At 41.6% G+C, this 14,017-nt stretch overlaps 1 protein-coding gene across 4 annotated transcripts; it reads right to left on the minus strand.

The window, feature by feature from the left end:
* Positions 1 to 342: 342 nt before the first annotated feature.
* Positions 343 to 9,801, minus strand: med1l (mediator complex subunit 1-like). Of its 4 annotated transcripts, none has more exons than XM_014180958.2 (17): positions 9,575 to 9,734; positions 8,661 to 8,752; positions 4,157 to 4,232; positions 3,898 to 3,952; positions 3,500 to 3,632; positions 3,362 to 3,390; positions 3,150 to 3,221; positions 3,000 to 3,074; positions 2,770 to 2,846; positions 2,587 to 2,649; positions 2,390 to 2,501; positions 2,113 to 2,237; positions 1,798 to 1,916; positions 1,413 to 1,611; positions 1,201 to 1,296; positions 984 to 1,086; positions 343 to 820 (listed from the first exon to the last, which is right to left on the minus strand). In XM_014180958.2, exons 1-17 carry the CDS (start codon positions 9,579 to 9,581, stop codon positions 430 to 432), a joined length of 1,824 nt encoding a protein of 607 aa, XP_014036433.2. In that variant the 5' UTR covers positions 9,582 to 9,734; the 3' UTR covers positions 343 to 429. The 4 variants fall into 4 exon arrangements, with proteins under 4 accessions (XP_014036433.2, XP_014036434.2, XP_014036435.2 ...); XM_014180959.2 differs by lacking the exon at positions 9,575 to 9,734 and adding an exon at positions 9,097 to 9,236; XM_014180960.2 differs by lacking the exon at positions 8,661 to 8,752 and having other exon boundaries at positions 9,575 to 9,801.
* Between the last annotated feature and the right edge of the window lie 4,216 nt (positions 9,802 to 14,017).

The following is a 14,017-nucleotide window of genomic DNA, read 5'->3' on the forward strand; positions in this document are numbered from 1 at the left end:
TGATACCAATTTGACCTCCGCACACAATGACTGGTAGAGTTAGAGGAGTTATTGGAAATACACACTATATTCGTGTTGTGGTTTAAAGCAATTACAAATACATGCAGTGCATGCCATGGTCTAAGGTTTACATGTCATAAATTAGAGTAATATGTGAAGTTTAACACGCTGACGTCTGAACCCCACTAACAAAGTAAAACAGAGTGCTAAGGGCTTTCCTATTTGCTAAAATATGTTTTCGGCAGGGACAGTTATAAGCAGTACAATTACTTTATATTAAAGTAATTATAGTTTAAAAGCCTATTATGCTGATGTGACAGCTACCTCAAAACAACTAATAGGTCAAAAGACTCAACTTTATTTTAGAACCATTCAATAAAATTATCACTTAAACATTTTAACCCCTTTGTGGGTCACACATTAAACTGACTAGATAAATTCTGGGAGATGGTTGTTGTGCATCCAATGTGAATACACACACACCGAGGCACTGGGGTAAGGGTTGACAGTAGGGTTTGTATTGACTTCAGTAACAGACAGACAGAAGGCAGACTCTGCCTCCATCGGGGTGGCATCCGGCCCCATTGCATCCTGGGAGAACATGGCAGCAGTAGAGGGGGTAGTAGGGATGCCAATGGACTCCAGGCCAGGGCAGTCTCTCTTCTGGCTGTCAGCCTCACAGGACATGGGGAGAGGAGGAGAAGCAGGGCTGCCATCTGCAGTGGATACGGTGGAGGAGCATGCAGGTAGAGGTTCTCCACAGGTCCTCTTGGACAGCCTCCGATTCAAGGCACGCATGGTCACAGGAATAGACATACATCTGAATCAGAAGAGCAAGACGATGAATATCGAAGACATGTAACCAACAACTCATTAAGTAAATACTCAGTGTAAGAATGTGGTCTCTGCCTAGAGACAAAATTAAGCAGTATGACTGAGAAATGGACCTAGTGGGTGAAGACAGGCTGAATGTAAAATCAAACCTCTTTAGGACTCTGGAGACGTATTCATCCATGGATTGATCCTCTGACCTCACTGCAAACAGACTGCAGGTGAGCTTCTGGGAGTCTGCCACATTCACCAGCACTGCAAGACAACAATACACCACACTAAACCCTGAGTAGAGAACATGGAGCGAAACATACTGTATTGTGATTCCGCTAAACCGACCCCTGCAGAGTAGAGATAACAAATACTCACAAACAGATAGAGAGTCACTGTCAGATAGGTGAAAGGTCACAGAGAGGCTGGAACCTGACTCAGGGAGGACCTCGCAGTATAGGTCACACACTGGACCTAGAAAAAGGGGTTTGGTTATAGCCAAGTCAATGTAATAATCCATGTAATAATTAAATGGTATTCTGTGACATTTGGGGATTAGAACCCTGATGTATGCTCAGTTGCTCACTTACCTGGGCTGGGCCTGTGAGAGGTAATGCAGCTGGCCAGTAGAGTGTTAATTGCACACTGGTGGCGGAGCAGCTCCAGTAGGGCAGGGACATGGGCGGGGTGGGTGAAGGGAATGGTACTCACCAGCGCCCCCCTCAGAGCAGCTTCTTCCCATGCAGCCCCTGGCAGCACATAGCTGTGCATTTCTCTACCTGGGAGTGGCTGGATGGAGAAGACAGGTGTGTCAAAATTAATACCTTTGATGGAATGCTGAGTAGAACAAAGTGGTGTAGGTCTTACTGTGCACAGCTGTCAATGAATAGTGCCAGTATGATATCCGTTGTAGAGCAAAATTATAAGTCCGTAAGCATTCAAAACCTGTTTTGGTTTAAGCATATATACACAAACCACTAGAAAGTGGGCATCTTGGCCATCCCATGTTTTGTCGCCACCATTTTCCCTTAATAAGGTCATCATCAACTGGGGAAAAGGTGCCCACTGCAGGTCAGTATCAGCTATGGCAACATCTAGGAAACAGTAGCAATTTGATCACAAGAAAGAAGGAAAGGGAGACACCTAGTCAGTTGTACAACTGAATGCGTTCAATTGAAATGTGTCTGTATCATGCCAATGTGAATTACAGTGCAAGAAGACCCATTTATTCACAGATAAGACTATAAGCACAATTGAATCTTGCTAAAAGGACTATCAAAGCATACAAACCTGTAATTTGGCTGAGCTTCTCAACAAAGGAAGAGAGCATTGGTAGGGGTGGCTGCAGTTTGAGCTGGAAGCAGGCTGGCATCATTCCAGAGAGCACCTCACAGAGAGGACTGAACAATGGTAGACTGCAACAACAAAAAACACAAACTCTTTATTAACATGGCTGTCTTAATTTGGGATTTCATCCTAATATGGGGAATTCCATGTTTGCATTTAGAAAAAGCTCATATCAATGTATCATTTGAAAATAGTAATATCATGACATTGAGATAGTTACCCCTGGGCGTCAAGCTGAGGTGGCTGTGGGATGACAGATGCCATCTGGAGCTTGTGTGTACAGTCAGTTGGCCCCACTGTCACCAAGGCCAACTGGCCAACACTGCACCTCTCTGCAATCCCATAGCAGAACACAACAGTATTTTATTTTTTAAAGAAATAACATTCAAACGCAGTTGCAAATGTTCCAAAACATACCTGAATCGGACATCAACAGAATGTCAGAAGGGCTGATGTAGTATTGGATAGTCATTGGGATACCTGAATAGGACAACAAAAAAAGAAGCATATTTCTGTTAGTCATTGAGGGTGATCGAGCAGCTAAAGAAACGACTAGGGGCTTTCTGGCTAATGGTCTTGCTCCCTTTAGTAGTAACCTACCTTCGCTCCCTGCCAAAAGATATCCAATCCTGCCATTGAGAATCATGTCCACTTGAAGATTGTACTCCCTTAGTGCTCTGAAAGGAGAAAAACATTTGTGAATATTTCAACACAATGATATAGAATTTCATTCAAGACAACCTCTAGCTTATTTAATTCTCACAGCAAGATGCAGGAGTCACAATTCCTTCTCGATTCAACTTCGGCCATTCTAATTACATTTCACTAACCTTGGCAAATGGGATATCTTCTGTAGATCTTTCCCCAAGAACTGAAGGGCTGTGTAGACCTTGATCTTGGTCTCACTAAAAGATTGTCTGGTTAAGCGGCATAACAAGCCAATGACATTGAATATCAACTAGTGGTAAAAAAGGCAGTACTTGTCTCCAGGGATGTTGTACAGGGAGGAAAGGCCTTTCAGTTTCACTGAGAATTCTTCAAACTTCTTTGACCTGTGCAGTAATAAACAGATGGGAGTAATCTGAGTGCCAACAATGTATACTTTGGTAGAACTTGGTAAAATAAATGTCAGGTGACCTCAGTTTGTCAGTAGACAAATTGTATTAATCAGACCGTATGTATTACATCTTACTTTAGCAGTTGAAGAAGTGACTCGCTTGACTAACACACACAAAAAAAAAAAAAAAAAATTATTGGCTTGAGTGACATGAGTAATTTGAAACATCAAAATGTTTTCCTATATGGGAATGAAACAATATCAGTCTAATACCACAGGGGCTTCTCCGTGTTGGGCCAACTTGACGTCCTCCACTTCTCCCCCAGGCAGCAGTAGGACCTCTAGGTAGAACATGTCGGCTGTGAGGTAACAGGTTGTCTCAGTGGGGCTCAGGTGGGACCCCATCCTGTACAAAACAGAGGTCAAGGCTCAATAATGAGAAATGCCATTGCAAACACCAAGAGTGCGATGGAGGTTAGTGTATATCAAATGAATTCCATACTGTACAGGCCTAAGAATCTATCGATCCAAAAATCAGGAAACTCAAGCGATGCTGCACTGACTCGGAGCATTCAAAATGGGTAGAGGTCCCTGGATTATCCAGTAGAGGGACACAAAGTCCAGGCATTATATTACCGAATGGAAACAGATTACAAAAATAATCATATTACCCTCTCTGTTTGGCTATTATCTCCAACCGTGAGGCCATGGCGCTCAAAGACAACACTGGAACAGAAAACGGTTTGGGAAATGTTTCATATAAAGTTATAATTTGAGTGAAGTGACCATACAACAAATGGCAGATACCATAATCATAATTCTGCATGATGACCTTCAACTGGAATGGAGTGCATTACAACTGATACTAGCCTATGCAGAAGATTGAACTTAGCTGGTGTTGTGAATAGAAATAACTCATGTTTTATTTACCATTCAGTGATTCATGGAGTATTTTCAGACACCTAATCAGTGGTTCACAGGGTTTGGTGTCACCTCTCGATTTGTCCTATAAAATACAGATGAAGACATTTGAGCATCTCAAGTATCCTGAAAGAAAGCACTTACTACATACTATGACAGAGCTTGAGAAAGCACATCGAGAGTTTAGGAACTGAATGAACTTAGGGCTTAAGACTGAGCAGCATTGTTGAGGGCAGACATCTAAATGGCCCAGGACCAACTCCAGCTGCCTTATCCCCTCAGACCGCACATCACATCCCTGTCCGCCCAACAACCACTCTCAACTCCCCCTAACAGGCCCTGGAGACTGACTGCTGCCAAGCTGAACTTCTTTCCGAGGCCACACAACAATCATCCCCAGTCGTGGAGTGCAACTGGACAATGGCCATGGATGGATCAGGATAGATTCGTCACATCAGAGTCCAGAAAGCTGTGTCCAAATGACAACTCCAAAAACCTTCAGCCCATTCTAAAACGACAAACAAGAGCTTTAAAAATTGTACCCCCACTGACATTGAATCTAAACAATGGTAGATCTGGGTAATGTGTTGGGAAGGGGGTGGCACTTAATACTGGAAATTATTCCTGTTGGTGACAGATCATACCAGTTACTCAGTCAAAGAAGGGACCAGTTGTTTATGTAGAGTTATACTAATCTGGCTAAAATCATCTTGGAATGCCAACATCTGGAAGGCATTTCAAGTCTTGTGGCTGAACGGTCACGGATGTTTGTCCTCAAGACAAGTTTGGTGAAACATTAGCCCAAGATGTACTGTTAAGAAGTGAAGGCTAGCCTACTCCATTAACATCCAAGACCCTTCCTTATATGTAATGTCCAGAGGTAAACTGGCTCTGGCAGCCAACTACGCCATCTAAACGTGAAACGATTCTTAATCGCGATACATTTCTGGAAACATAAGGCCCTCTACTTTCAAATTAAAAAGAACTCCAATATATGATTGTTTTAACCCCTGCAGCAAAACGTGTCCGGGGGCATGCCCCCCCAGGATGTTTTTTTGTAGAATGACTAAGGTCACAGACATTCTACTCCAAAATGTATGAAAATGTAATTATGTTGACAATATCAAAAATATAACAGAGCCACTGCACTGTAGGGAGAAGAGGAGCAAGTGGCGTCTGTGTGATCGTGGCTCTCATTCGCACCACTGCTCATTCTGTTTGCTACAAATAGCCTATACACTAACTTGTCATTGATCTTAAATGGATAGTACGTGGGGTTTTTTGGCAGTTAAGCCCTTTTTCTACTTACCGAGTCAGATTAACTCACGGATACCATTTGTCTATGTGTGCAGTTGGAAGGAAGTTGAAGGTACTTTTGCTAGCCATTTCTAACAAGCATTTCTACAGGAAGAGCTAGCATGCTAGCTGTTCCCATAGACGTAGTCATTGCGCCAACGCTAGTTAGTAACTTCCTTCAAACTGTGCGCAGAGAATTATGGTATCCATGAATTCATCTGACTCAGGGTAAGTAGAAAAGGCATAATTGCTCAAGTCTCACACTATCCCTTTATAAGAGCCTCTGCAGAGAGATATACACAACTCAGCAAAAAATAAATAAAACATCCCTTTTTCAGGACCCTGTCTTACAAAGATCATTCGTAAAAAATCCAAATAACTACTGACTCTGAAAAACACCAAAAGAAAGATGCCCAGGGTCCCTACGTGAATGTGCCTTAGGCATGCTGCAAGGAGGCATAAGGACTGCAGATGTGGCCAGGGCAATAAATTGCAATGTCTGTCCTGTGAGACGCCTAAGACAGCACTACAGGATCGTCCTCGCAGTGGCTGACCACGTGTAACACCTGCACAGGATCGGTACAGCCGAACATCACACCTGCAGGACAGGTACAGAATGGCAACAACAACTTCCCAAGTGACACCAGGAACGCACAATCCCTCCATTAGTGCTCAGACTGTCCGCAATAGGCTGAAAGGCTAATTGATCATTAGAAAGCCCTTTTGCAATTATGTTAACACAGCCAAAAACTGTTCTGATTAAAGAAGCAATAAAACTGGCCTTCTTTAGACTAGTTGAGTATCTGGAGCAAGTCCTCAACTGGCAGCTTCATTAAATAGTACCCGCAAAACAGTCTCAATGTCAACAATGAAGAGACTACTCTGGGATGTTGGCCTTCTAGGCAGTTGCAAAGAAAGTCATATCTCAGACTGGCCAATAAAAAGAAAATATTGCCAAAAGCAGACAGACAGAGGAACTCCGCCCAGAAGGCCAGCATCCCGGAGTCACCTCTTCACTGTTGACTTTGAGACTGGTGTTTTGCGGGTACTATTTAATGAAGCTGTCATTTGAGGACTTGTGAGGCATCTGTCTCTCAAACTAGACACTAATGTACTTGTCCTCTTGCTCAGTTGTGCACCGGGGCATCCCACTCTTTCTATTCTGGTTAGAGCCAATTTGCGCTGTTCTGTGAAGGAAGTAGTACATAGCGTTGTACGAGATCTTCAGTTTCTTGGCAATTTCTCACATGGAATAGCCTTCCATTTCTCAGAACAAGAATAGACTGACTAGTTTCAGAAGAAAGTTCTTTGTTTCTGGCCATTTTGAGCCTGTAATCAAACCCACAAATGTTGATGCTCCAAATACTGAACTAGCCTAAAGGCCAGTTTTATTGCTTCTTTAAAATCAGCACAGTTTTCAGCTGTGCTAACATAATTGCAAAAGGGTTTTATAATGATAAATTAGCCTTTTAAAATTGTAAAACTTGGATTAGCCAACAACTTGCCATTGGAACAAAGGAGTGATGGTTGCTGATAATGGGCCTCTGTACACCTACGTAGATATTCCACTTAAAATACATTTAAATAAGCCATTTCCAGCTACAATAGTCATTTACAACTTTAACAATGTCTACACTGTATTTCTGATCAATTTTAATGGACAAAAATTGCTTTTATTTAAAAAACAAGGACATTTCTAAGTGACCCCAAACTTTTGAACAGTAGTGTATATTGATTTACTTACCATACTTTTGGGAGTGGGGGAAATTTAAATGACTATAGGGTAAACAATCAAATGTATTTATAAAGCCCTTTTTACATCAGCCGAAGCGCTATACAGAAACCCAGCCTAAAACCCCAAACAGCAAGCAATACTGAAGCTCCAGGTCACACTGATTAACGTGTAGACAGAGCATGAGGACTGTTACACACATTGGCAGCTCCGTTATAAAAGCTTCAACTGAGAACCAAGAACTAGGTGAAGTATTAGTCCATGTTCTGGATCGAGTTTGTATCTCGGTCTAGCAGCAAAACACTAAACCAATGTTTAACTTATCGACCTGTTTGGCAACGCTTTTCCCATGTCGGAGGGTATATCCGTGGTCAGTGGTGCCCAGGAAATAATTAAATCCAATTATTAGATGTTAACACCTCACCTCCAAATCAAAACCAAACATGGATTCCATGTTGTGTTATTGCCTTGGGAGCACACCTTCAGGATTGGGTTGGCGGCTCGCATCCAACTTTAAGGTGCATACACCGCCACCTACTGTACTGGAGTGTCAGGTCAGTCATGGCCTACCTACATTCAATTCCGGTAATACAAAATTGGGATAAATGATAATTTCCCTGCCAGCTATTACCCCTCACAAAAAAAAAACCACCCCATTCCACTATTTAATTCCATCTAATCCTACTTCCCAACGGTCTGGGAGGACAGAACACTATCACTCAACCCCCCCCTGCAACTCTTTTGCAGTAAAAGCTCAAGTACTTCTTTGCAGCTGCCACCACAACCTCTTTTCTGTGACTTGCATTCCATTTCTGCAGTACAGTTGACAACAATGGCAATGAATGCTAAGAAACCCACATTATTCCCATTCCTCTCTGCATACTCAGAGGAATCCTCTCAGGATCCCTCCCTCTGTACCCATCTTCCTCTAACACGCTCTACATTGCTTCAGCATATGACACTTTCTGTACTACTCTGACCCTGGAAACCTCAACCAGCCTTTCACCGGAGACCTCTGATCTCCAGCCCCATGGGCACCCCCACAGCTTCCTCCACCGATACTACGCATCCCTTTGTCTCATGCCCTCCTGCACACATCTAGGAATCTCCCTCCTGCACAATGCTGCAACATAACTTAAGCTTGGCACCTAAAACCCTGGCACCTAAAACCCTAATATTTTCAGAACGAAAGCTCCCACAGGATAACTGACACATCCTAACTTGACCTTGTTAGGCAAAGATGTCTAACAATTGGATTCAATTATTTTCTACACGGGCACTGCTCAGCAAATGATGCATTACCAATTCACTGACATACCCTCTGTGGGAAAAGTGTTCCCAAAGAGGCACAGAAAAATGTTGGTAAATAAGTTGCATGGTAGGTTAGTGTTATACTGCTAGACTGAGAAACTCGGTCTTGAACCTGGGCTAGGTGAAACGTATGACATTGGAGGAACATTTCAGAAATATTTCACTAATACTTACCATACACCTGCGAACCAGTTTAAAGGTCTCATTCCATGTCTTTTCTGCATATTTTGAGTGCAGGTCAGAAATGAAGGACTTACTCCCAACCACTGATGGGCAGAAAATTAAGTGCTTAAGATACAAATACATTGGATGGTGACAAACAGAAGACGGCAGACTGGAAATAACAATTGCCATTGTGTGAATGGGGTCAAAAACCAGGCTGAGTCTCTATTGGTTATATATCTGCGTTCAATTGCTTCCCTCAATTACAACATTTTGAATATTTACCTCGGTATTGCCCTCTCTGAATTACATTAGTTCACCAAGCACGAGTCTGATTAAATCAGGCTGTAATGTACAATTAGTTGGTATACACCCGAAACTAATGACTGCAAAACTGAGATTGTTCTTTAAAAGCCAGAATGTTTAATAAATTTATATTTGAACTTACTCTAGCAGTTGGCTGTGCAGTTTGTCCTTCAGCCGCTCCCAATGAGACAAATCCGCAGGAAAGTATGGAATGCACTTTTTTTGTGCACATTGCTGAAGCTTACATTTCTAACACATGCGTAAAACCATGTAAATAACTGCTGATTTCAGTTAGTATGCATGCAACACGTACACACGTGTTTGTTCATGACCAAAGGCAGGTGCACAAGATGGAAGTAGCCTACATGCATGCATACTAACAGAAGTCTGCAGGTGTTTACGCATGTGCCAGATAATAGTAGACATTTCTACTTCAGTACCAGCGCTCTAAAAAGTTGGGTAAACAATAGTTTACTGTGGATATTTCGATCTGAAGGTCCAACACCACGGACAACCAGTAGAAAAAGTTCAAATGTAATTTGGCTTGTGAGGAACGTTCACACGATGCTACTGTCTTTAGTTTCAGGCTGTATCGATTAAAAGCCAAGCACATCTCTCACCTGCCATCTTCAATTATATCTTGAACCAGAAGTTGGTGCCCATGCGGTTTCAGAATGAAATAAACTGTTGTGTTTCCTCTAAAATGGGCCTACTCTGAAACAAGTCAACAACAAACAAAAAAAATGTATGTGATGATGCGCAAGTGGGATCAAGTGGGACATGACACTAATTATTTAAATACCCACAGTAGGTGACGGCCAGGAGGAGCTGTTTTGAAGCCACTGATCCTCCATCTTGGCACTCCCCCACCGTTGTGAAATATATTTTGGAAACTATAGAAATGCATTAATGTAAAAAAATAAAAAATACAATGTTCAGCAATTATTTAACAGACACCTTAATGTTTCAATTATATTTAATTTGAGCTTAACCAAAATGAAAAAAAGAAAACATTTAAGTACATTTTTTTTCTTCAAGATTTACAATGTTACTGTCCACAGTAAAACAAACAACAACAAAAAATACTTAAATACCCGGTATATGTCATTTTGTCTTTGAAACAATGAAATAATTAATTCAAACCTATGGAGAACTTCCTCATCTGTGGAGTACCAATATGGCCTACCGGTGGCTTCAGACTCTCATTGGCCATTATTACATCACCCCATCCCTTCTTTTAGCGCCAAACACAGACTGTTTGTTCATTTGTCTAACGATTTCAAGCACATTCCAATTGTAACACTATTTAGGCCAAGCTGTAGCTTAATCACTGTGGATTGTTTGTAGACTGGACTGATTTACTGCAGATTGCTCACATACTGGTCACACCCACATATTTATCCAGCAGGTGCAGGCACTTAATAATGTTCTACGTTTTTCTTTTCTTTTGGAATTTGATTGGCGGATTGCATCCAACTTTTAGGTGAGGTCAGTGTTAGGGTTGAACTGGCTATTTGTATGCATAACTTATATAATATACTGGGGAAGCTATGTTACAATGCTAAGTACATAAACTACGAGTAAATCAACTGTTGAAGACAAGAAGAACTACAACCGGCAACAGGAAGTGCGTCACGACGCTGGGATCAGCCTGCACGCTGACGACAGGAGGAGCAAGTTTAAACCACGCTCCTCCTCCCTCTGACAGGCCAGCATTGAGCGGGAACTATCTCTATCAGAGTATAAAAGAGAGAACAATAGAATGGGACGCGCTCTTCTCTGTTTTGCCCTGCGAGGTAAAACAGCGAGACCGTATATACGAACAACCCATTTACCACACACGTGTTTGCATTAATTAAAGTACAGCTAAATCAGAAGTTACTATGTGCTGACTATTTTGTTCTGATACCAGAAACGAACTGTCACAACTTTAACATCAGTCACGGCCTACCCACATTAAGATATCTTCATTAGGCTTGTTCTAAGTTGAGCGATGTGTTTCCTAGTATCTATATCCCGTAAAGATGCACTAGGTAGAAATCACTCTGCCTTTTCCTGGTTGCTAAAACTGTAATAGTTTCCCTAATTTCAATTTATGTGACAAAATAAGCAAGTATAGTTCAGCAAATCATTGTACCATCTAAACCGCAGTGAAATATATTTTTGATAACCAAAAATATAGTATTTTCAGCTGGTTGAAGCTGTTGTACAAAACTGAAAGTAAAACATGCAAATGAAACTTAAGAACGGGAAGCATAGAAATAATGCACATAGAACAGTTCTTTCGCTTCTTAAACTTGCTTTCAATGAGAATGACAGATCTACAACACAGATATCTATTGTATTTAGTGGGTTGCCCAAAAAGTTACATAGTGCAGAATTAAATGTTTATGTGATATTATGTCCTGATATTGTGCAATGTAATAGCCTTTGCATTGACCATTGATACAATAACTATTGAGAAGTATTGATTATTTAGTGAAATATTAATGTTAAATGATGAAATTACGCTTTATGTGCATTTTGGATTATCACAGTGTTAGGCTTTAATACTTTGGAATTTTGGCAAAGATGTCCTTTATCTACTTCCCCAGAGTCAGACGAACTCATGGATACCATTTTTATGTCTCTGTGTCCAGTATGTTAGCGTTCACTCGCGAAACTACCTCTAACTTCCTTCGTGATGGACACAGAGACATAAAAATGTCATCCACTAGTTCATCTGACTCTGGGGAGGTAGAGAAAGGGCCTCAATGCCAAAATCCCGAAAGTATCCCTCTAGCCTGTTCTGGTCGATACTTGGGGTGCGTTCAGCAGGAAACAACGTAATGTCCAGATATAAATATGTTATATAAGCTAGAACAAACATGCCTCACCGACCATTTAGGCTGCATTGACACAGGCAGCCTAATTCTATTATTTATTTAGCTAATTTTAGCAAATTTTAGTGGCCTCCCTCTTGATGGTGGAGAGACATTTAGTTTTTAAAGTTAATTTCCTGCAATTCTAGGCATTTTGCCATGGGGCAGAGATAATTTTCACAATTTGAAATCTAATTTCCTGCAATTCTACAGATTTTGCCAGGATTTATGCCAATGTTAAAGATATATGAGTGAGCATGACCTATATGAGTGGACATGACCTCCGTGCCCGGTCAGTACTGTTAGACTAATTTACCAATCTAAAAATGGTTTGATGACATGGCTAATTGAGTGACTGTCAGTGACCGACATAACAATATAAAAATTGCTGATGCACAACCAAATGTCAAACGTGCATCTTGTGTATTCTACTACTCTAACTCTCAACAGTAAGTTGAGACCCGAAATGAGTTCCTAAGTAATGAGTTCCTAAGTTGAGACCCGAAATGAGGACCTAAGTAACCACTTTGTCACTTATTCCTGGAGCCGACCCTAATGTTGGCTCTATTCATGTCATTTGTATCTGTAACATTCGACAACGTTTGGCTACTGAACGTGGCCCTGGTTGCTCATTTTCAGGAGAGATTATGCTGGAGTGACATGTTGTGCCAAGGCTCTCTAAACTCAGTTGTGTTAGGAATTATTGACACTGTCCTTATAGGCGTGTAGTGAATTGGCTATTTAGATAATCTATTTGTTATTTTGACAGTGTTCGTCATCAACGTTCAAATACACCCAGGCGTCTAGTGTGTAGAGTCAATTCGAAAATGTCCCAAGCTCAAACTGGTGTAGTGAGTTTGGAGTTGAGATGGCGGAAGCAGAAGTGTTTTTTGAAGATGGAATTCGTTGAGTACAGTTAGTGAGAAAGATGAGTGGACAACAGCGAAGTCCAAGAATGGAACAAAAAGGGATAACATTGTTGTGGAAAATTAGTCTGATGAATCGTTGCTTGTTGGAGTATGTATTTTGGATAAGGCTGTTCATTTGGGAAACCCTTTTGAAGTCACAAGGATGGTGAAGAAGGCGTTGGGAAAAGTGGATGCAGTCAAAGTAACCAGGAGTGTTATGGTGTTGATATTGTGTGTATCTAAAGAGCAAAAGGAGCGTGTATTGTGGCTCGCAAAGTTATCGGTGCATGAAGTGGACAGCTTTGATTTTCGGAGCAGGGCACAGGTAAAATGTGTTATCTCTGGCGTCCCGTTGGACATTGATAATATCTTAGGCAAAGAATTCCAGGAGTAGTTAATGCATGTTGATTGAGCCGTATGGATAATACTAAAAAGGAGCAAAGTGTATCTCTATTATTGATGTTTGATGAAGAGTATCTACCATCCTATGTAAAGCTGGGATATATAAGATACGCCGTAAGAGCATTTGTGCAATACAAGAAACGTACAAAGTTTGGCCACGTGTCAAATGTTTGCAGGCGGAAGGAATATGTTATTGAACAGTCTGTGAATGTAAAATGTTGCAACTGTGGTGGGGATAATATTCCCGAATTCCCTGAGTGCCGTGAAAGACGTTGATGTGTCAAAGATCATGGCTGTAAAGCACATCTCCTATGTGGAGGCGGTGAAGAGAGTTGAAGGGGCAAGAGGCCACAGTTCTGAATAAGATATGGCGGTGGATGCACCGCAACCAGTTGCAAATGGTATACCTCAGTCAAGTTATCTGGATACATTTAGTGTGAAGAAGGTGGATTTTGTAGCATTTATAGCCTCAGTTATTAATTGTACTGCACAATTGTCCAAGAAGCCCAAGCAGCTGGACATCATTATAGCTGCAGCTGAGAGGTTTTTGGGCCTCCAAGACATCCCGGCAGAAGCACTGCAAGGACTACTGTCGCCAGAAAATGTCCCGCCCTCACAGGATCCTTCTGAGCCTGTGTATGGACCTGATTATAATAGAAAAGCAAGCAGATGGGATCTTTATTATCCACCTGTTCAGGAGGTGGCGGAATGCACATATAATTGTGGCGTACGCCATTATACCAAAGAAGAGGTGGTCGGATTGGTGAAGTGTGTAGAGTTGAACCATAGTTCGGGGAATGGGAAATGGTGTCGAGTAGTGTGGACGGAATGGAGAAAAAGTTGGTGAAGCAACAGCTGTACTGGAATGTGAACAATATGGGTGTCAATACGG

This window comes from Salmo salar, chromosome ssa29 (assembly GCF_905237065.1).
Source record: "Salmo salar chromosome ssa29, Ssal_v3.1, whole genome shotgun sequence".
In the NCBI taxonomy this organism is placed as follows: Eukaryota; Metazoa; Chordata; class Actinopteri; order Salmoniformes; family Salmonidae; genus Salmo; species Salmo salar.

What these genes read in the sequence shown, in the direction of transcription:
- med1l (XM_014180958.2), bottom strand. An exon ending in AAGATATCCCATTTGCCAAG is followed by an intron (nt 2,847 to 2,999) that starts GTTAGTGAAATG and finishes TTCTCCTTTCAG; the next exon opens with AGCACTAAGGGAGTACAATC. An exon ending in GTCTCCAGAGTCCTAAAGAG is followed by an intron (nt 821 to 983) that starts GTTTGATTTTAC and finishes CTTCTGATTCAG; the next exon opens with ATGTATGTCTATTCCTGTGA.